At 40.2% G+C, this 23361-nt stretch overlaps 1 protein-coding gene across 9 annotated transcripts in view; it reads right to left on the bottom strand.

Annotated features, from left to right (window-relative positions):
- Nucleotides 1-155: 155 nt before the first annotated feature.
- LOC308051385 (protein ARK2N-like) overlaps nt 156-23361 on the bottom strand; it is a 91340-nt gene continuing 68134 nt past the window's right edge. For 7 of the 9 annotated variants that reach the window (XM_080361806.1, XM_080361803.1, XM_080361804.1 and 4 more), the window contains 4 exons: nt 21110-21292; nt 18280-18406; nt 2992-3164; nt 156-1919 (listed from right to left, as the gene is read on the bottom strand). In XM_080361806.1, the coding sequence (XP_080217932.1) occupies nt 1792-1919; nt 2992-3164; nt 18280-18406; nt 21110-21292 (611 nt within the window). In that variant the 3' untranslated portion in view covers nt 156-1791. Of the gene's footprint in view, nt 3165-16547; nt 16858-18279; nt 18407-21109; nt 21293-23361 lie in introns of those variants that run through there. The other 2 variants (XM_080361810.1, XM_080361811.1) reach the window with 2 other exon arrangements.

Genomic DNA, 23361 nt, shown 5'->3' with positions numbered 1-23361 from the left:
TGTTTTAGAGATGTAACAAAGAGCAGCGTATTGAATGGAAATGGGGAAAAAAAAATCCCAAACAAGTTGTTATTGTTTAAATAATACACTCTATTTTATTTTGTCTTAAAATAGTTTAACCTTTATGCTACAGACTTGTTTCAAAAAACAGGTGGTCTCATCTTGCACCAAAAATATATATATTTTTATATATATATATTCCACTCTGGTTTATTATTATTTTTTCTCCAAAGACCATTAAATACTAGATGGAAAATGAGAACTAAATAACAAGGATTGAGAAGAATCAAATTTTTTAACTAGAGTCACATGTTTTAAACATTTTTATTCTAAGCAATGATTTGTCTTCACTAAAAAAGAATCGAATTTGATGCTTCAGCAATTCAGGAACTGCTAAACCATGAAGGGCTTGAGCTAATGCACACTGAAGTCAATGGAAAGCCCCACATCAACTCCAGTGGGTTCTGGATCAGGCCCCAAGTCCATTGGTTCTTAGCTATACAACAGCTAGCATTTCTCTTTCCTGCTGAAAAGAGCAAAACTGTCCAGGTGCATTTTGCTCTCTTAAAAACCAAACCAAAACAAAACAAAACAAAAACCCACAAAAAAACCACACAGAAACCACCACCACAACAACAAAACAAAACAAACAAACCCCAAACAAACAAAAACAAACAACAAAAAAACCCCCAACAAACCAAATAACAAACCAAAACCACACTTCCTAGCTATCCAGTGATTGCAGTTTTCAGATCACTACCCTTTCAAATTTGTTAGAAATAAGAGAAAATATGTAGTGTTTTAAATAAAACCTGCATCACACTACAATACATGAATTGTTTAAACAAACACAGTGCATAACTAAAGGAAGTTTGGTTGGGACACAGTAATTTTTATATATACATGGATGTCACATCATATACAAACTGAAAAACAAGAATTAGTTTGCATTTTTCATGGAAGGACTACAAATGGGTCCCTGCAGCTTTCTTCAAAACTGATCTTTAAAAGAGTTTGTGAAACAGGAAAAAGCAGCCACACTAAATCACTGTTCCAAAGTTACCTTTACAGCATATGTGGTAGCCCACTGAAATGACAGCTGAGTTGCATGATTAAAATACGAGGAGAAAAGACTGACAGCCACTACTGATATAGTGCCCCAATAGGACAGGGCTTTTCCCTACTGCAATGCAAATCGGTTCCATCCACATGCCGCTTCCTCCCTCTCACCCCCCAGAGAAAGTAATCAGTCACTAGAAGCACCCCATACATTTTTCTGGCCATGCAATACACTTATGTTCAATGTTTTAGAAAGCTTGAAATTGGAATATCAATACCTTACCAAGTTGTTCTTTAAAGCGCAGTCATAACCGTTCTGCTTATTAAAGAAAAAGCTGTTTGTTACTAACTTTACCACCACTACTGTTTTTTTTTTTTCCTTTAAATTATGTGACAACATTGTTCATTTTATATTTTCTTTTTCCCCATAGATAAAATTATTGGAAGTCAAATAAATTTAGAAACCAGTCAACGCAAAAAGAAAACAGAACTTCCCATGGCCTGACTGCTCCCTGTTCAGCCTTAAATAGCAAAAAATCTGATGATAGAGCTATACAAAATTCCCACTAGAAACATTTTGAATACAAAGGAAATTTTAATTGCACAATAGACATTTAAAGTGAATATCATCTTGTGAAGGACTGATCTTTGGTTTTTGCCTTGAGAAAAGCTCAAAATGAAAGATTTTTCTATACACAGATTTTCCATATGTACTACAGAAACTACAGCCTGCTAAAGTACATAGATCCACTGATTTCGGTAAATATTCTGGTAGAAAGTGTTTCCCAGATCATACCTTAAAAAGCAATTGCAGAAATAGGATAAGAAACATGACCTAAAGCCAGGAAAGTTGTGCAGATCTAGTTTAAAAAAAAAACAAAACATCAACCAACCAACCAAAAAAAAAAACAACCCACAAACAAACACAAAACCACCAACAAAACAAAACAAAACAAAACAAAACAAAACAAAACACAATCTTAGGCCGTGATCCTGCAACATCTTTTAGGACAGAGTTTTAAGCACTTGAATGGCCTCGCAAATTTCAGCAAACTGTCTGAGCTTTTGTTATTGTTGTTGTTGGTTGTTTTTTGAAATGAAGCAAATAAGCGACAGTAGAAATTAGGACTATGAGCAAAATGTTTTGCTTCTCTCCTGCTCCAAGCAAGACTTGGAAGACTTTAAAAAGGAGAGGGATGCTGGGCCTTTTTATTATTTTTCATTTTCTTGTGCTTTTGCAATAATCGATTGCTAGTAAGTCAGTCACTCATATTACTATTTTAAGCTGTAACAAGCTGTGGGAAACGATCAGTGAAACACAGTAATCAAGTAGACAGAAGACTCAGCAATGAAAAGAGTGTAAACTATAAATTCTACGGAAAATAAAAATCCTTTAATTAAAAGCTGTTCAGTGCATATGTTATGGGCCATTTGTATTTAAGACAGTCCCTCCTGCTGGTAACATAACCACATCAGCTTGGCTATAAATACTCTTGGCCCAAGTTCCACTGAAATCAGTGAGGACACAGCATTTCTCAAAATCACTGATGCTCACACAGCAAAACAGTAGTTTCTACTAACAAAATCAATATATTGATAAATTAAAAATGTTCTGAAGTTGGAGGTCGGATAGGGTTTGCACACAGTTATTTCTTCAGATTAACACAGACACAAGTTAGTAACTGTAGATGTGTTTTAAATTTGGTGCTTTTGGGTTTTAATTCTGGGAGGAATCCTCCTTTGAGAAGGCAAAACCACTTTAAATTATATCGAAATTATACCACATTCTTATGGAAATGAAAAACTTAATGAGTTTGAATTTTGTAATGCCAAGAACAGGGCTTCTGAAGCTGAAGCTTTAACAATGCGCCACAAAGGGGAGCAGGGGTGGAGACAGAAACACAGTGACACTGCATTACAGTAGATATTTACGTCTGGTATCCTCATCCAAAGTGAGGTCTACTACTTCTGGGGGTGAAGACCAATTCTGCTGCGGAGTCACAGTTGTCCACGATTGTGTTTGCTGAGTGTTAATGTACTGTGAGCCTGAGTCATGCTTCCAAGAAGACACACTTTGAATCACACCTCCCCTGGGATGCACACACCTGTAGCAAGGGAAAAAATACAAGGGATTAAAGCTACTATTGGATTCAGGCACAAGGTTCTTAGCTGCAGTGGTTTATCACTTAAGCATCTTGTTAACATGTCCCTCTCCAAAATGTCTTAATGGATTTTCCATTTGTAGAGTCCATGACATCTTAAATACTCAGTAATATAGCTAAGACTAAACTTAAATTTAAACTTGGGGGTGGTGGTAGGGATTAAATTATTTTTAAGAACTGAATTCTGCCACTGGGTGTAAAATGTGTGCGTTTTTATGCACATATCCATATATGCATGGATCCCAAGGATCTTGAAGAAGTCTGCCCCATCATGTGTAATACCATGTATTATTCAGAAGCACAGTTTCCTGCTAGCAGTTTTACCCACTGGACTTTTAAAAAGAGAAAAAAAAAAAAAGTGAGGCTTGATGAGAGAAAGATAAAAGCTATCTTTCTATATGAAATTAAAATCATGTTAAAATAAGGACATAATGATACTTTCATTACAAGAGATCTTGTAATTACATTATTACAGCCATTACCCTTGATTTCTCTTTGGTCTTCTTAATTAAAAATTACAAACATGCTGGGAATGGAGAAGAGGAGACTGAGGTGTGACCTCATTAATGTTTACAGATAAAACTAATACCAGAGGCAATGTAGGCCCACTGAGGAATGGGGTGGGTGCCCTGGTGGCAGAAGATACAGAGAAGGCAGAATTACTGAATGCCTTCTTTGTCTCTGTCTACTCTGCTGGAGGCTGTCCTGGGGAGCCCTGTACCCCTGAGACCCCGGATGAAGCCAGGTCAATGGAGGAGTTTGCTTTAGTCGATGAGGACTGGGTTAGGGAGCAATTAAATAGTCTGGACATCCATAAATCCATGGGTCCAGATGGGATGCATCCGCGAGTGCTGAGGGAGCTGGCTGAGGTCATTGCTGGACCGCTCTCCATCATCTTTGCCAAGTCTTGGGAAACGGGAGAGGTGCCCGAGGATTGGAGGAAAGGAAATGTCACTCCAGTATTCAAAAAGGGCAAGAAGGAGGACCCAGGTAATTATAGACTGGTCAGCCTCACCTCTGTCCCTGGGAAAGTGATGGAATAGCTTATCCTTGGTGCCATCTCAAGGCATATCAAGGATAAGAGGGTTATTAGGGGCAGTCAGCATGGCTTTACCAAGGGTAACTCATGCTTGACCAACCTCATAGCCTTTTATGAGTATGTAACAAGGTGGATGGATGATGGTGGATGTGGTCTACCTTGACTTCAGTAAAGCCTTTGACACAGTCTCTCACAGCATCCTCACAGCTAAGTTGAGGAAGTGTGGTCTAGACAATAGAGTAGTGAGGTGGGTTGCAAACTGGCTTAAGGAGAGAAGCCAGAGAGTGGTAGTCAATGTTGCGGAGTCTAGTTGGAGGCCAGTATCTAGTGGAGTGCCTCAGGGGTCAGTACTGGGGCCAATATTATTCAATATATTCATTAAGGATTTAGACGAGGGAATAGAGTGTTCTATCAGCAAGTTTGCTGATGACACTAAGCTGGGACGAGTGGCTGACACTCCAGAAGGCTGTGCTGCCATCCAGCGAGACCTGGACAGGCTGGAGAGTTGGGCGGGGAATAACCTAATGAAATTTAACAAGAGAAAGTGTAGAGTCCTGCATCTGGGCAGGAACAACCCCAGGTTCCAGTATCGGTTGGGAAATTACATGTTAGAGACCAATGTAGGGGAAAGGGACCTGGGGGTCCTGGTGGACAGCAGGATGACCATGAGCCAGCACTGGGCCCTTGTGGCCAGGAAGGCCAATGGCATCCTAGGGTGTATTACAAGTGGGGTGGTTAGTAGATTGAGAGAGGTCCTCCTTCCCCTTACTCCGCCCTGGTGAGACCACATCTGGAATATTGTGTCCAGTTCTGGGCCCCTCAGTTCAAGAAGGGCAGGGAACTGCTAGAGAGACTGCAGCATAGGGCAACCAAGATGATTAAGGGAGTGGAGCACCTCCCTTATGAAGAAAGGCTGAGGGAGCTGAGGCTCTTTAGTTTGGAGAAGAGGAGACTGAGGTGTGACCTTATTAATGTTTATAAATATATAAAGGGTGAGTGCCATGAGGATGGAGCCAGGCTCTTCTCGGTGGCAAACAATGATAGGACAAGGGGTAATGGGATCAAGCTGGAACACAAGAGGTTCCACTTAAATTTGAGAAGAAACTTCTTCTCAGTAAGGGTGACAGAGCACTGGAACAGGCTGCCCAGGGAGGTTGTGGAGTCTCCTTCTCTGCAGACATTCAAAACCCGCCTGGACATGTTCCTGTGCGACCTCACCTAGGCGTTCCTGCTCCAGCAGGGAGATTGGACTAGATGATCTTTTGAGGTCCCTTCCAATCCCAAACATACTGTGATATTGTGATACTGTGATACTGTGATATTGTGATACTGTGATACTGTGATACTGTGATACTGTGATACTGTGATATGTAAAGGGTGAGTGTCACGAGGATGGAGACAGGCTCTTCTCGGTGACAACCAATGATAGGACAAGGGGTAATGTGTACAAACTGGAACACAAAAGGTTCCACTTAAATTTGAGAAGAAACTTCTTCTCAGTGAGGGTGACAGACACTGGAACAGGCTGCCCAGGGAGGTTGTGGAGTCTCCTGTGTAACCTCATCTAGGTGTTCCTGTTCCGGCAGGGGGATTGGACTAGATGATCTTTCGAGGTCCCTTCCATCCCCTGACATTCTGTGATTCTGTGATATGCTCACTGATAACAGTATAGCCCCACTTCAGCAAAACATTTAAGCTTCCAGTGATTGTAGTCAATGAGACTAAATCATGTATTTAAAGACAAGCACACACTCAAGTGCCTTGCTCAAGTGAGGTACATATCTACTTATTTGCACAGTTTTTTTACCTATTATATTCATTATAGATAGGTGCTGATTTAAGTACAAGCTAACAATAATTAGAAAAAAACAAAAAACAAAAAAAAAAAAACAAACAGCCAAACAAACAAAACAAAAACAAAAGAAAAACCCAAAAAACCAAAATGAAAGACAGACTAATTTTGTTACATGATGAAGTGATGACAGGAATTTACTGGAGTCTTTAGGATGGTCACTCCATTACTAGTTGTAAATTTTAAACAAGTGCTAGGAAAACATTTCACCTAGAGCTGCAAAAAAATATTTTGCTCTTGTAAGCACTGGTGGTGGTTGCAGCTGTTCCTGGCTGCATACCTATGCAGGAGATATTTGGCCCCTGGGGTAACCTTTTCCTGTTTCTTTATAAAGGCACATGTACTGTATTTCAGGAACTCAGGCTTTCTGCACTGGTCATATATCCCTGGCATTTACATTTTATTTGTTTTAATTTAAGGTAGCGCCATTTATTTTCTCCGGAACTAAGGTTATGCTCATCTATCTTGGTTCTGGTTAGAGATAGAGTTTCATGAAATAGAATGAAAAACCTCATTCTCTGAGCTCTAACTTTGCTGAATATAAATGCCTCATTTCCTTCTTAGATATGCTATTTAGTTTTAGATGTGATGTTCAGAATGACTTTTTTATTACTTCTTCAGTATTAAAAATACATACTTAAAGTAGGTACTACAAATAATTAGTAATAAGAGACTGGAACTCTAACAGATGTAGGGTGTTTTGTTTGGGTTTTTTTTGGTGTGTTTTTGTTTTTTTTTTTAAAGCTTCCTTTTAAGAAGAAAAATTTTTAAGCATAACTGACAAGAAAAGCTCATAGCCAAAGCTAACTAAATACAACGTTTGGTCTCAGGTACTATGGCCCATTGTTCTGATACAGAACAATCCTCAATGCCTAGGCAAAGATAATACTAAATTTTCTGCCTGAAGATGACAAAAAGCAAGATATAAATTATCTCATAGAAATGATACCTTGCAAAAATATAAGTGTTTATCCTCAAACAAGTCACACAAGCAGCCAACAGCAAAACGTTCAATCAAACATTAGTTTAGGGAACACGCTTTCCAATCTGTAGCTAAGATACCAAGTAAAAGCAATCAAAAAAGGAGGGACAAAAAATAAAAATAGGAAAAAAACAGAGGAAGACTGTTTTATACACATGCATGATAAAAAAAAAAATAATCTGACAAAAATTAAACCAACTGAAAAACTGTCACAGTTTAACCCTAGCTAGCAATCAAAACCATGATAGCTGCTCACCCACTCCCCACCCCCAAGTAGGGGAGAGAGTCGAAAGGGAAGGGAGAAACTCATGGACTGAGATAAACACAGTTTAATAAAATAACAAAATAATACTAATACTACTATTACTACTATATATATATAAAATAAAATATAAAATAAGTTATACTCAATGCAATTCCTCATGAACTCCATCTGCACCGAGCAGCCAGTCCTGGGAAGAGAGCACCCTGGTCTTAAACAGCCGATCCCAAAGAGAGAGAGTGAAAAGGCCAAAAAGGCAGAAAGCCCCAGAGGTTCACTGTAAAACGTTGAACTAAAAGAACTCCTGAATGGAACTCAACTGGAATGGAACAGAACCAGAACAAGTCTCATGAGACAGAAAACCTAACTCCCATTAAACATGAAGCACGATGCTAATTCTCATTGATCAGCCTGGATGTCAGTCAAGGTCTGTCCCATCCATGCCTCCATTCCCAGCTGCCTCACACCTGCAGATAGAAAGCCCAGAAAAACCTTGGTCTCCCAGACAATAGCTAAGATAACAGTAAATTTTTACATTCTGTTCATTCCAACTCAAAATCACTGGAAAGTTACTTGAAGAAAAACATTAATTTTATTGCAGGGTGCTATCTTTTTATTCTCAAACTAAATCTAAACAATGTCTGTGCTAGCTACAAAAAAAGAAGAGTTTCTAACTTCACAGAGAAAATTATTTCAGTCAAACCAGGACAAAAACGTGACTTGGTGTCCTAAGTAGATAGCAAGTAATATTCCAGTGATGAGAAACAACACGAATTCACTAGCAATCTGAAAAACTACAGATGATAGACAAACTCTAGGGTATCACAACTCACACCAGTCCAACAACAACAAGGAATATGGAACACAATAAAAATCTATGCGAGCAAAAGAACTGAATCCAAACACCATGCTAACTAAGCATGCAAAAAATACTGATCAAAAACCTGAACCTTTTCCAAATGACAACCCTGTCAGAAGCCCATCAGTACTTCATAACTGCAAGCCTAGACCTGCAAAAGAAATAAAATTCTAAATAGGATTTGAACAACTGAAATGTGTGAGTATTCAATGGAGCCAGTAAGAACTAGTCTTTGGGAGATGGTATGTGGGAGATTTGAGGGATTTTCTTGAGGTTGTTGTGTGGATGGGTTTCTATTAGATGGAGATTATTGAACTAGCCAGGCCCAAAGGAATTTCAAGGCCGCTTCAAAAAGCTGAAAACAGGACCTGCTGTGGGAGTGAGGAAGTTCTACAATAACAGGGCCTCAACATGACGTCAATCAACAGACCTATTAGCAGTGAGATTCGGGCGTGTGGACAGCTCGTGAACATGGACAATATCCAATCAGCTAATGCATGCTTGGAGCGTGGACGCATGATCAGGAAATAACTGCATATATAAGGAAGCTTGTTTCTGTAATAAATGCCTTCGCTTGAATTCATATTGAATTGTGTGGAGTCCATGAGTTTTCGCCCTTGCAATGGTAGATGGTCACATGAACAAAGGAAAGCACAAAAGTGTGCTTTATTTCTCTCTTCGCTGAAATTATATCGGTCTGCATCTACTAAAACTGATTTTAAACAGCAACTCTGCATTTACTTAACATATTCATTCTTGTACATACTAAATACCACTGAGGTAAGCAACACGGAAAGCTTTTGAACAGGGGATCTCAAGCAGAAGAGTTGTGTGTACATAGTGCTAGACAGCTTTACATGAATTAGTACTGGAGAACAAGTCCACACTGCTTATCATTAGGACAAAGATCTTCCAAGCCCTTGGTCTGCTGGATAAACAGCCTGGAGAGCTACTTCCTAAGGAATTAGTATCTTCCAAAAGAGTTAGCCATGCAAGGACTTTCAGTATTCTAAAAGTGAAAACTAAAACTCTCTTCCTTAAGCACCTTAAAATTTCTTTTTTTTTTTCTCATTTAGTAACACTGGATTGTGCCCTATACTGGTTTTGGTTAAAACAAGACCAATTCTCTGTTAGTTAATTTTCCTTGCAGCTAGGTTCTTCTAAGTAACTGCATTTTTCTGAAGTTGGCTACATGTTTTTTGGACAGCATTTGCTCCAGAGCTGATAATGCCCAATGTTTACAGTTTTACTGAGCTAATGATAAGCAGAAAAGGCCCAGGTTTACATTTTACTGCTATATCAGCCAAGGCCACTGATAAACTTAATGTGTCCCATAAGTGAGGGGGTCATACTTGCAGGGAGGGGCAGACAGAATAGGTGACCCAAATTGACCAATGAGGTATCCCATGCCATCCATGTCATACACAGTTTAAAGCTGGGAGATCACAAGGATCTCGTGCTCTTCATCCATGGCCAGTGTCTGAAGAGGACCCTGCCTGTTCTCCTACCTGCAATCCTGATCCCAGTTACAGTCCGTGCATCCCTGAATCCAGTTCCTGTCTACTGCTGAGTTCAGTCCAGGACTTCCTGGTGCCCCGTGCGGCAGGCAGCTTGCAACAGCTGCTGTGCTACTCCCAGAAATTCAATACTGGTTTTTGTCCTGAAGAGCATCTGCCATAGTTTATTGTCACCCTGCAGTAAATGGTGACAGACTGATTGGCGCCCAATGTGGAGTTCAAAAGTGTTAAAATTTGGCACTAAAAAGGGGTAAAATTTGGAGATTTAAGTGTTCTTACAGCTGTGATGTACTTTCAATTTTCTTGGCACAGTGCCAACTCATAGGGTTGGGATACTCGCAGGTCTGTGTGCTTCGGACATTATCTAGTAGTATTAAAGTAGATTGAATTACATTGGTTTAAAGATGCTGTGGCATAAGTCGTATCAGTTACTCTCTACAGTGTGTTCTGACGTACCTTATTTGTGCTGGGCGTATTTCACTAATAGGTTTATGCATTTTATTACATCTGGAAACTGGATGATGGTGTTGATTTTACTGTGTGGTTTGGCACTGGTTTATTTTATTATACTCCAGCTGATAATGAATTTACACTCATTACTGTTGTATCTAGAGAAACCTCTAGTAGAGATTAAAGATAAATACATCTATGTGTTTTCTAATTGGACGAGCCAATCTATAGAAAAGCTAACTAACGATACATTTCCTTTCACGTTAGGACAGATTACAGATGTTTGAATATCCTTGGAGCTTTGACCGTACTTTGTTGGTATTGTTAGGTTTGCTGAATGTGTGTCAGTTCGTGCTAGTGATAAGAGACATGAGGTTAAATAGGATTGCGTCTTTTTTGACTCCTGAGACTTGCGTTGCATCTGCTCCAGTCTTGGCAACAAGCACGGTTGGCCGCTCCAAATGGAGCAAGGCAGCAAAGGCTACGGCTACAGCCCCCATAGCTACCGCTATCGCCCCCCCTCCCGCCCCCCCCCTGCCCCCGATGACTGCTTCTTCAGCCTCAGTAACTGCCAAGGCAGCTCCAGCTCCCACACAGAGTGAAGCTGCCAAGGTCGCTCCCTCCCTGACCACAGACACTGTTGCCTCAAAGACTCCATCTCCAAAGACTGACAGGGAAGCTATTATACTCCCCTACACTGGGCACTACTGCTGCTGCTACATGCACAACAGTCACTGTAATTATGCCAATGCCAGTGACAGTCATTTAGACTCTGGAAATAAATCCAGAGATGGTGAGCTCATATCAGCATCAATTGCCAGTTGTAAGAATCACAAGAAGAACTGCTTGTGCTGCAGATGATAGCCAAGGGGCATCATCATCAACACAAGGAGGAGACGAAGTGACCACTCAATCCTTTTATTCAAGTGAGCTGAGAGATATGCGACTTTAGTCGTCCTGAAGGCAAGAATGTTGTAGCCTGGCTGCTCCTGGGATAACGGAGCTGAAAGTATGGAACTAGAAGGTGGGGAAGCCAGGCAGTTGAGGTCTCTGTCAAGGGATTCCACCACTGACAGGGCAATTTCAAGAGAGAACAACTCCACCACCCTATGGAGTCGACTCCTGACAGCTATGAAGGCAAGGTTTCCCTTCAAGGAAGATGTTATATGTAATCCAGGGAAATGGAATACTATGGAGAGGTGTCCAGTTCCTGAGAGAATTAGCTGTGTGGGAGATCATCTATTTTGAGACAAACAGCCAAGAGAGGACAGAGCCAGATAAAATCCTTTGTACATGACCTATGAGGCGCAGGTTTGCATAAAGCGCACCACCTGCATATGCTAAGTCATTGGCATCAATGATCTGGACAGCTTCAGGTGAACAAAACATTTCTGATGTGTTTAAGCAGTTTCAGGACTTAGAGGACAGCCTTGCTGGCTCTCTACGGGCTTGTGTCTCGACTGTGGAGAAACTGTGTGAAAAATCTGACAACTGTTTCAAAAAGCTGTTGCAAGAAATCAAAGCACCCTGAGAAGAAAGGTTCCATTCACGACCTGTACAAATCTATGTTTCAGCTATTAGGAGAAAGCGTTTCCAATCTCAAGAGAGACGACAGAGGCAGCCCACAAAAAGAGGCACATTGTGGTTCTTCCTAAGTGAGCAGGGAGAAAACATGGAAGACCTACCTCAGAACGTCAGGAACGAGTACGTGAGATAAAAGGAAAAACTCCTAGGAAGGTGGCTGCTCCAGTTTACAAAAGGAGCAGAAGAGATTCTGATGCTCTTGAAGGAACCTCTAATTCACACCCAGAGACTGTGCAACACAGAAATTAGAGGTGCCCTGCCTCCAACCAGGTGGAGGAAAGGGATAACAGAGTTTATTGGACTGTACAAATACGATGGCTTGGTACAACACACCCCCAGGAGTACAAAGCTTTAGTGGACACTGGTGCACAGTGCACAATAATTCCTTCTAATTATAAAGGAACGCAATCCCATCAATATAGTTGGAGTGACTGGGGGATCCCAGGAACTGACTGTTGTAGAGGCTGAAATGAGCCTAACTGGAAAAAACTAGCAAAAGCAGCCCATTGTGGCTGGCCCAGATGCTCCGTGCATCCTTGGCATAGACTACCTCAGGAGAGGGTATTTTAAGGACCCAAAAGGGTATAGGTGGGCATTTAGTAGAGCAGCTGTGGACACTGAGAATACTGAACAGCTGTCTGCTCTGCCTGGTCTTTCAGATGACCCTTCTGTTGCAAGACTGCTGATGGTTGATGATCAGCAGGTGCCAGTCGCTACCACGACGGTGCATCGTCAATAATATCGCACCCATTGAGACTCTTTGATTCCTATCCAGAAGTTGATCTGTCAATGGGAAAGCCAGGGTGTGATCAGTAAGACTCGCTCACCTTTTAACAGCCCATTTGGCCAGTGCGTAAGTCTACTGACGAGTGGAGACTAACTGTAGACTATCGTGGCCTGAATGAAGTTACGCCACCACTGAGTGCTGCTGTGCCTGACATGCTAGAACTGCAATTTGAACTGGAGTCAAAGGCAGCCAAGTGGTATGCTACAATTGACATTGCTAATGTGTTTTTCTCCATTCCTTTAGCAGCAGAGTGTAGACCATGGTTTGCTTTCACCTGGAGGGGCATCCAGTACACGTGGAATCGCTTGCCCAAGGGGTGGAAACACAGTCCTACCATCTGCCATGGACTGATCCAGACCACTCTGGAACAAGGTAAAGCTCCAGAACACTTGCAATACATTGATGACATCATCGTATGGGGCGACACAGCGAAACAAGTCTTCGAGAAAGGTGAGAGAATAATTCAGATTCTTTTGGATGCTGGTGTTGCCATAAAACGAGGCAAGGTCAAGGGACCTGCATGAGAGATCCGGTTTTTAGGAATAAAATGGCAAGATGGCCGTCGTCAGATCCCAATGGACATGATCAACAAAATTGCAGCAATATCTCCACCTACTAATAAAAAGGAGGCACAGACTTTCTTGGGTGTTGTAGGTTTTTGGAGAATGCATATTCCTGACTACAGCCAGATTGTGAGCCCTCTCTATCGAGTGACTCGCAAAAAGAACCAATTTGAGTGGGGCCCTGAACAATGACAAGCCTTTGAACAAATTAAGTGTGAGATAACTCATGCAGCGGCGCTTGGGCCAGTTCGGACTGGACTAGATGTTAAAAAATGTGCTCTACGCTGCAGCCAGAGATAATGGCCCTACATGGAGCCTCTGGAAGAAAGCATCAGGAGAAACTCGAGGTCATCCCTTAGGTTTATGGTCTGTTAAAAACTACACTAAAGGCAATGGGTGGTGGAACCTTCAAAAACTGGGATTCACTTTTAGCAAAAGCCACTTGGTTGGTCAACACTAGAGGATCAACCAATCGAGCTGGGCCTGCCCAATCAGAAATTCTACGGACTGTAGAAGGAGATAAAGTCCCTGTAGTACACATGAAAAATATGTTAGGAAAGGCAGTCTGGGTTACTCCTGCCTCAGGCAAAGGCAAGCCCATTCGTGGGCTTGTTTTTGCCTAAGGACCTGGCAGCACTTGGTAGGTTATGCTGAAGGATGGAGAAGTTCGGTGTGTACCTCACAGGGATTTGATTTTAGGTGAGAATATTCAATACTTAACTGCATGATGTCAGTTGCTACATGATGCTATATGCCATACAACAGTGTTCAATAAGTGTCTTTCAGATCAAGACAGTGATGATGAAACCAGAGCTAGCTTTTTCGAGTGGCACCTGACAACTTCTTCAATGTCTTTAACCCACAAACCGTGGGCATGAGGTGCACTAGTTATAACATTTTTCCTGCCCTGGGAAACTGTTGTGATCACAGTATCACAGTATGTTTGGGATTGGAAGGGACCTCAAAAGATCATCTAGTCCAATCCCCTTGCTGGAGCAGGAACGCCTAGGTGAGGTCGCACAGGAACATGTCCAGGTGGGTCTTGAATGTCTCCAGAGAAGGAGACTCCACAACCCCCCTGGGCAGCCTGTTCCAGTGCTCTGTCACCCTTACTGAGAAGAAGTTTTTTCTCAAATTTAAGTGGAACCTCTTGTGTTCCAGCTTGATCCCATTACCCCTTGTCCTATCATTGTTTGCCAACGAGAAGAGCCTGGCTCCATCCTCATGGCATTCACCCTTGATATATTTATAAACATTAATAAGGTCACCCCTCAGTCTCCTCTTCTCCAAACTAAAGAGACACAGCTCCCTCAGCCTTTCCTCATAAGGGAGGTGCTCCACTCCCTTAATCATCTTTGTTGCCCTACGCTGGACCCTCTCCAGCAGTTCCCTGTCCTTCTGGAGCTGAGAGGCCCAGAACTGGACACAATATTCCAGATGTGGTCTCACCAGGGCAGAGTAGAGGGGAAAAAGGACCTCTCTTGATCTACTAACCACCCCCCTTCTAATACACCCCAGGATGCCATTGGCCTTCCTGGCCACAAGGGCACAGTGCTGTCTCATGGTCATCCTGTTGTCCACCAGGACCCCCAGGTCCCTTTCCCCTACACTGCTCTCTAATATGTAATTTCCCAACCTATGCTGGAACCTGGGGGTGTTCCTGCCCAGATGCAGGACTCTACACTTTCTCTTGTTAAATTTCATCAGGTTATTCCTTGCCCAACTCTCCAGCCTGTCCAGGTCCTGCTGGATGGCAGCACAGCCTTCTGGCGTGTCAGCCACTCCTCCCAGCTTAGTGTCATCAGCAAACTCGCTGATAGTACACTCTATTCCCTCGTCTAAATCGTTAATGAATATATTAAATAATATTGGCCCCAGTACTGACCCCTGAGGCACTTCACTAGATACTGGCCTCCAACTAGACTCCGCAACATTGACTACCACTCTCTGGCTTCTCTCCTTAAGCCAGTTTGTAACCCACCTCAATACTCTATTGTCTAGACCACACCTCCTCAACTTAGCAACCCGGATGCTGTGGGAGACTGTGTCAAAGGCTTTACTGAAGTCAAGGTAGACCACATCCACAGCTCTGCCATCATCCATCCACCTTGTTACATTCTCATAAAAGGCTATGAGGTTGGTCACGCATGACCTACCCTTGGTAAAGCCATGCTGACTGCCCCTAATAACCCTCTTATCCTTGATATGCCTTGAGATGGCACCAAGGATAAGCTGTTCCATTACTTTCCCAGGGACAGAGGTGAGGCTGACCGGTCTATAATTACCCGGGTCCTCCTTCTTGCCCTTTTTGAATACTGGAGTGACATTTGCTTTCCTCCAGTCCTCAGGCACCTCTCCCGTTTCCCAAGACTTGGCAAAGATGACCTCAGCCAGCTCCCTCAGCACCCGCGGATGCATCCCATCTGGACCCATGGATTTATGGATGTCCGGTCTATTTAGTTGCTCCTTAACCCAGTCCTCATCAACTAAAGCAAACTCCTCCATTGACCTGGCTTCATCTAGGGTCTCAGGGGTACAGGGCTCCCCAGGACAGCCTCCGGCAGAGTAGACAGAGACAAAGAAGGCATTCAGAAATTCTGCCTTCTCTGTATCTTCCGCCACCAGGGCACCCACCCCATTCCTCAGTGGGCCTACATTGCCTCTGGTATTAGTTTTATTCGCTATGTATTTGAAAAAGTTCTTTTTGCTGTCCTTGACCCCTCTCGCCAACTGTAATTCTAAGGAGGTCTTGGCTATCCTAGCTGCCTTCCTACATCCTCTAACAGCAGCCTTATATTCTTCCCAAGTGGCCAGCCCCTGCTTCCATGACTGGTAAACTCTCCTCTTCTGCTTGAGCATACCCAACAGATCCATCAACCACGCAGGCCTCCTGGCTCCCTTCCTTGACTTCCTACGTGTGGGGATGCTCTGATCCTGAGCATGGAAGAAGCAATCTTTGAATGCAATCCAGCTCTCTTGGGCCCCTTTACCTTCAAGCAGTCTTGCCCATGGGATTTCCCCCAGCAATTGCTTGAAAAGGCCAAAGTTAGCCCTGTTAAAGTCCAGGATGATAAATGAAGCTTAAAGTCATTAACTAAATGAACTTAATTAACTTTTCAAAAGGATGTCACATGGACTAAGAGAATGATGAATTACATCTGTGTGTGTATATATATGGTAGTAGTAGTTAACTAGAATGTATTGATAAGGCCTAAGCATTTTGTGAATGGTATGGAATAAGGGGTGGAATGTCCTGGTTTTGTTTAAAACAAGACTCTTTTAGTGAATTTTCCTTTCTGCTAAGTTCTTCTTAGTAACTGCAGTTTTCTGAATTTGGCTGCATGTTTTTGCAGACAGGACCTGATAATGGAAGCAATGGTATACAGAAGAGACCTAGGTTTAGACTAATTGCTATGACAGTCAAGGTTGCTGATAAAAATGCACGTCCCATAAGTGAGAGGGATGTACTTGCAAGGAGGGGCGAACAGAACAGGTGACCAAAATTGACCAGCTAAGTATTCCATCCCATCCACGTCATACACCCTGTAAAAGTGGAGATCACGAGGGTCTTGCTCTCGTCAGCTATGGCCGGCATCTGAAGAGGACGCTGCCTGTTGTCCCTGCGATCCGAGGCCTGGTTCCAGACCCTGCATCCAGTTACGGTTTGCTGTAGAGTCCAGCCCCAGGACTTCCGGGTGCCTGCCCTGCAGCCACTGGAGCAGTGCCGGCTCCCCTGCTGAGCTGTGCCAGGAAATTCACAAGATTGGTTTTGTATATTTTGTATTATTTTCTCTGTTTTATTAGTAGCATTAGTAAAGCATTTTTAACTTTTTCCAAATTGCAAGTTTCTCTCTCTTTTTCCTCCTATTGCCTTTTCTTGGTGGGGAGGGGGTTAACTGAGAGCATCTGCCATGGTTTATTGTCACCCCTGTAGTGACAGATTTGTATATTTTGCATTATTTTCTCTCATTATTAGTATGTAAATAATGTAAAGCTTTTTTAACTTTCCAACCGGTAAGTCTATCTCCCTTTTCCTCCTCTTTCCCTTTCTCTAGTTAGCGGTGGGGGGGGAGTGGGGGGATGCGTGTGTGGTTAATAGATAGTATCTGCCACACTTTATTGCTGTCTTGCAATAAATGGTGACATGCCCACACTATCTGTACAGTTTCCTGCCTGGGAAATTGGGTCCTGCACACCTTCCTTCTTCCTTTCCTCAAAAAAGATGCGGTGAAGGGACAACGCAGCTCTGTGTCCTTGTCCCTTCATATCCCCTTTTCTGCCTCCAAACATCCACCAGGTGCGCAGACTAGTTTTGGAAAGAGCTTGTCTGTGTAATAATGTTTTAACTTGCTTTTATTCCACCAAATTATCCCTCCACACTATATGAAAATGCCAGTCTTGTTCAACTTCGTCATAATAACTTAAGGCAAGGAGAGATCATAGACTAAAGATGAAGAGTAACAAAAAAAATTCCCATTGAGAAACAACAGCTGAAGCACAGCTGGACAGCTTTCTATCTGACTTGAGAGAAACCTCTGTCTTCCTTACCCTCATCTACTTCGGGGGTTTGAACTCTCATCTTGAAATAAAGACAATATTCATAAGGATCCAATCTAATCTAATCTAATGGGGCTGTCAAATGACATTAGCCATTGAAAAGTTGATAATATTTTTTCAGCTACTGATTCATTAAATAAACTGGAAGTTAATTAAATGGTTAATATAAGTGAATATTTAGAACGGAAACAAGAACCCACATAAATGTTTTGTTTATGTATTAGCATATCCACACTATGCCCTTAAAATCTGAATTCCTAACAATAGTTCCTGATGTATATAAATTTGCTATCATCTCAATATTTGGTATTTTAATACTACATATGTTTAGCCTGTTAATGATTGATATCGAATCACAAGCTTAATCTTAATACCTATTGAGTTGGTAATGTTCTAAAGAAAAACACATTCTGATATCACTGTGACCAGCAGAACAGAAAAAACGAGTGCAATGTTTGCTACCTTTTGGACATCAGTCATGGATGGATAACTACAGAAGTGGAAGTCAGCAGGTTTTTTTTCTTTATTAATTTTGGCAATACAGATATTCTCATAAAAATGAAAAAAATATTACAAGTGGGAAAAGCAAGAAAAAGGAATTGATACCTGTTTTGTTCCTGAACTCCAACAATCTCTACTTCACTATCAGAAGAGGCAATATTAATTTCTTCATTGATCTGGGCATTACTAGAAGAGGTTTTGTCACTTGCAAGGAAGCCTGGATCCAAATTACCTATAGATGGGGAAAATGTAAATACAGTCAATGTTTAACAGCTTACACAACTCAGAAATCAGCTGAAAAAGGAATTTCCCAAGCTAACAAAAAAAGACTGAAACACTGAGATCGGAAAATCTCATTAGATCAAGTTATTCAACTTTCAGGTTCATCATCTGATACAGGACAATCACTGGATTTATCCAATCTCGATAGCTCTAGTGATGGTGTTATCACACAAATGTGAATGAAGTCTGACTATTGCATCATGAACACGATGTAATTAGGCTTTCCAGTTGTTATTTTACAACAATGCTAAGAGTTAGACTGTGCCTAAACCTCTGAAAAAAAGAAACAAGACAATCTATTGTCAACAAATCAAACTCAGTGATACTGTGGCAATCAAAGCCTATAGGCTGGACAGAAACATCACACACACCAAGGAAAAAGAATTTATTCTCTTTAAAAAAAAATAGGGGAACGTGGTCAATGACAAAAAAAAAAAATAAAACAAAAAAAAAACAAACAACAAATCCATCAGTTTCTGGTCACACATCTGCTCTAACATTATTACAAATACTTGAAAAAAAAATCTGTTCTCCATAAGTTCCATCTACAGCAGTGTTGTTGTTTTATTACAGTACCTCAATGCTATCTACTTCATCAGTCTGTCAAACAACAAGTCCTCTCTAAATACTCATGAGTGTAGCAGGTTTTGTCTTTTCTGCCAAGTACTGCTAAGAAGGTTCTTCACCACAATTAGTGAAGCTGTATTGTGACATGGTATATAATACTTGCATGGAAAACACAAGCCAGTCAGAATTATTATTTGTTTTACAGAAAATAAATAACTTTTAAAAATAAATTTAAGTAACATTTTTCAATAAAGAGGTAATTTCTACTTTTTTCTTTAAAAAATTAATACTTCTACTATCTCTCTTTACCAGTAACCTGGGGGATGCTGGGCAGCCCTGAAGCAGATGAGACTACCTAATTCTTGGAAACTGCTTACTCAGCTGTATTACACAGGGGAAGAATCATTTATCAAGCAGGAAATCTGAGATTAGTTTAACATGTTATGTATATCTAGTTTGACTGGACACCTCTTCAAAGATGAGAGGAGGAGGATGCAATAATGATCCACAGAATTTCAAAGGTGTGCAAAAAAGCAGAACTGATTATATCCCCAGATAGATCAAGAGAATGCAGAGAGAAATTAAACTTAAAAGGTCCAGGGAAACCCTCTAATGACTGCTTAAAGTACTTGGAAAAGATGCAAGCAAATTGAGGGGCAATATCTGATCAGGGTTAGCAAGGGAAGGAAACCTGTGTGCTGCTATGTACCCAAAGGAGGAGTTTCCTCCTCACAAGACAAAAAAAGATTTGTCATCTGAACTTAAATTAATAGCCCAGGTAGAGTTTTCCTAATGTTACAGTTCAGTTGAACATTTCTTGGCAAATATCACTGACTGCCAGAAAGTCCCAAAATGGGTCACGGATATTTCTTTAAGAGAAGTGGCTAGGCACATTGTGAAACATGAAATGGAAGTGCTCAGAGGCTTTGATTCATGTGCTGGTGATGCAAACCAGAAGCTTTACGTGATCGCCACCTCAGTGATTCGCATTGTCCCGTTCCTGAATGTCACTGCTGCTACAGCACAGGTAGCAGAACAGCAACATGATCCTTGGTCATTGATTCACACAAGCTAGTATGGATATCAACTTGCCTTAATATGACATAATAATGCATTAATGACATACCACCATTCTGCACCCTTTGCTAGACAGGGTAATGTCTGGCAGAGGGGCAAAGCAAACCACCTCTTAAATAGCCCCCAAATGAATCCCCAGAAGTATAAATGAGAGCCCCAAAAGAGCTTTCCTATGTTACTATAGCTTTAAGTTGAGACAACAAAAAGGTAATTAACAGTAGAGAAACCATGATTAACAGAGTAAATATTGCAACAATAGCTGAGTATAAATCAGGATGACAGCATTCAGCCTCTGGCCATACAAATTTAATGCCTAATAATATGCCTATGTTGTTAATTTATTTGCACAAACATTAGGATGACACCCAAAGGAGATATTTTGCTTGCCCTACAGCATCAGGGCTTGCAAAACAGTCCCAAATATTTGCCTGTGCACAAAGATGTGATAGTGTGTGCTAATAAGATTTTTCACTTAGGTAAAGCTTATGTTGTTATTTTCCCATGGGAGCACATCATTTAATGTCCGTTAAACTAGATACTGGCCTGAAGATTAAATTTGGGAATGAGACGAAATATTTGAAAATTGCTTTGCAAATGTGCAATCCTAGACATGGTAAGAAAAGGCCAGTATTGACAAAGTTGCCATCAGAAGTCTACCAAGGCTACAGGGCTCTGGTGTATGCAGGAAGAAAAAGAAAATTAGTGAAAAAAAGACATCGCAGTAATCTTTGTCAATTTTTATCAGTTGTAGTTGGAATATATGTCAGACCTTTTTAATAAACACCTATACTGTTTTATTGCCAGAATCCACACAAGGAGCTTTTTTAAAAAATATATAATAAATAATATAATATTAAAAATATTAAAATATAATAAGTACACATTGAAATTAAAAATAAATATAATTTTTTAAAATAAATATAAATTAGAAAAATACTAAAAGCAAGAAAGGGAGAGAAACCAACTGAGATGCTGCAACAAGCGTCAGAGGAAGATAATTTAAACAAACCTGTATCAGCACTCAGTTCATCTAGCAGCCCTCTTGTTCTCCAGGTAGAGCCTGAGTCTTGATTTCCTAAAGAATTATTGTGCTCTTGAACTACTGCAGCTGCCAACAGATTGTCCACATTTACCACTTCTGGGTCTGAATTTGTGTCTGATATATCATAATGAGTTATAATTGGAGGTCCACCTGCAAAAGGAGAGAGAAAAGCAATGTAGATTAGAAGTTGGTATACTGTGAAAGACACCTTTGAAAGTACAAATAATTTGTTTAAGGATTAATGCAATCTCCTACAGGAAGCTCTTAAAGAACTATAAGTTATATGAATTATTAAGCTTCAGTTAATGAACATAGTCTGAGATTACAGAGACACTTTAACCTTTGCAAATACAGAAAACACAAATGTAAAACCCCCACTTTTATCAACATATCAGTTGTGTATTATCTTTTATATTAACACATAAACATGTCCATATCTGACATTACATTTACAATCTTAAAAGGATAAAACCTTTAGTTTAAAATAAAAAAATAAGTTCCAGGACATTAAATTTGGGAAGATGAGACATTTAACTATAAAATTTTACAAAACTCAATTGAAAGTTTACATTACTTCAGGGTTGATTGAATAAAACTAACTTTCTGATATAACTGATCCAGTGACAATAAATTTAACATTAAGCAACTTTCTTTACATAACATTTACCTGTCAAGGACAGGGAAATTTTTCAAAATGGCAATGTTTTTTGTTTTTATCTTTTTTTAAGATCAAGAATAACAAGAAACAAAACTATAGTGTACAGTGATAAATATGCTTTTAATTCAATATCATTACCATATGAATCTTTGGCCATCAAAGTGAAGGGGAAAAGAGGGAGAGAAAATTGCTTGCATGATTCTGAAATCTATTATTGAGGAATAACAAAAAGCTATTTTTGGTCTATTTTGTTAGGACAGACTATTTTCTTTGTGAGGAATTAAAATCACTTATAATTACAAAGCATGCTAAAAACAGAAGAGCCTCAGAAAAAAAAAGTCAAATTCAAGACAAAGATTAATGTGGAAGAAGAGAGAAAGGATAAATATTGTAATTCTGAAAGGATGCACATTTTAACTCAAATGCCTCATCTCAGCTACAGCTTATCAACTCAGAGTGGATGTAAGTGGTTGGAGTTCTCACTCCCCAAATGGCAGAATCAAAACTTTCTTTGGACCAAGACTTCATCCACAAAAATGAGTATGAAATAGAAAAAAAAAGGTTATGCCAAAGCTCAGCTGTTTTGCTACTGCAATTCTTTAACTCCAAGGAAGTTCTGGCAGTTGAGTGTTAAGCAGGAGTCTTTTGTTATGGATATGATATATAGAGGGTATAATTTGTATGGGATAATATAAAATAATCATAAACTAATAATGTGTTTAGGAAGACAGGACCTTCAGAATTACAAAATGACTAAAGAAATCTTTAAAAGTCACAAAGAGTGAAATTGAAAGACTTTTCAGGAAAGACTGATTTCTTTTAGGAGTGTTAAGCGGCTGTTGAAAACAGAAAGAACATGATGAACTAAAAGTTTCAAATTTAGTTCTCTGAAAAGCTGTTTCTACTGATGATTTTAGAGGAGAATTTTTGCTTGTTTTGGTTTGGCTTTTTTTTTTGGTAAATTCGTCATTGAAACCCACTATTTTAAGAAATGCCTATTTTGTGATTAGCAACACACTTCATTAAAGAGTGACCATATTGCTTAAGTCATACTAAAGAATAGTTTTGCAACAAGGTATGAAGAAATTCACAAAATATTTCTGATCAGACCTGCCTTCAAAACAACACTTTCATAAAACAGTGCTATATTACAAACAAAAATAAATGGGTAGTATTAATGTATTAAAGATCAAACTGTTCACAACATGAAACACTGATGATTATGACTGTAAAAGAAGTCCCGATAATTAACTGAAAGGCAATCTTTGTCTTTTTAAAAGACAATTACAAAATAATGGAATACCAAGTTCAAAATTGAGCTGGCTGATGTTCAGTGAATTATTTGTGAAAGTCAATGATTAAATTACATGCAGAAGTTACAACTGTACTGAATCATGAAAGGCATGTTTTCTTTCAGTCTTATCAGAGTTCAGCATGAACATATATAATGTGATCTATAAAAATAAATAGTCAAGTGCAGAAGATACGAGGGTCAAGTACAATATTGACTATTTGACCATCTTTTCAATAGGTTATATAAAGTTTCAGGAGCTATGTACTG

Source organism: Nesoenas mayeri (assembly GCF_963082525.1).
Source record: "Nesoenas mayeri genome assembly, chromosome: W".
NCBI classification, from domain to species: Eukaryota; Metazoa; Chordata; class Aves; order Columbiformes; family Columbidae; genus Nesoenas; species Nesoenas mayeri.
This window is presented reverse-complemented; position numbering and strand designations above follow the sequence as displayed.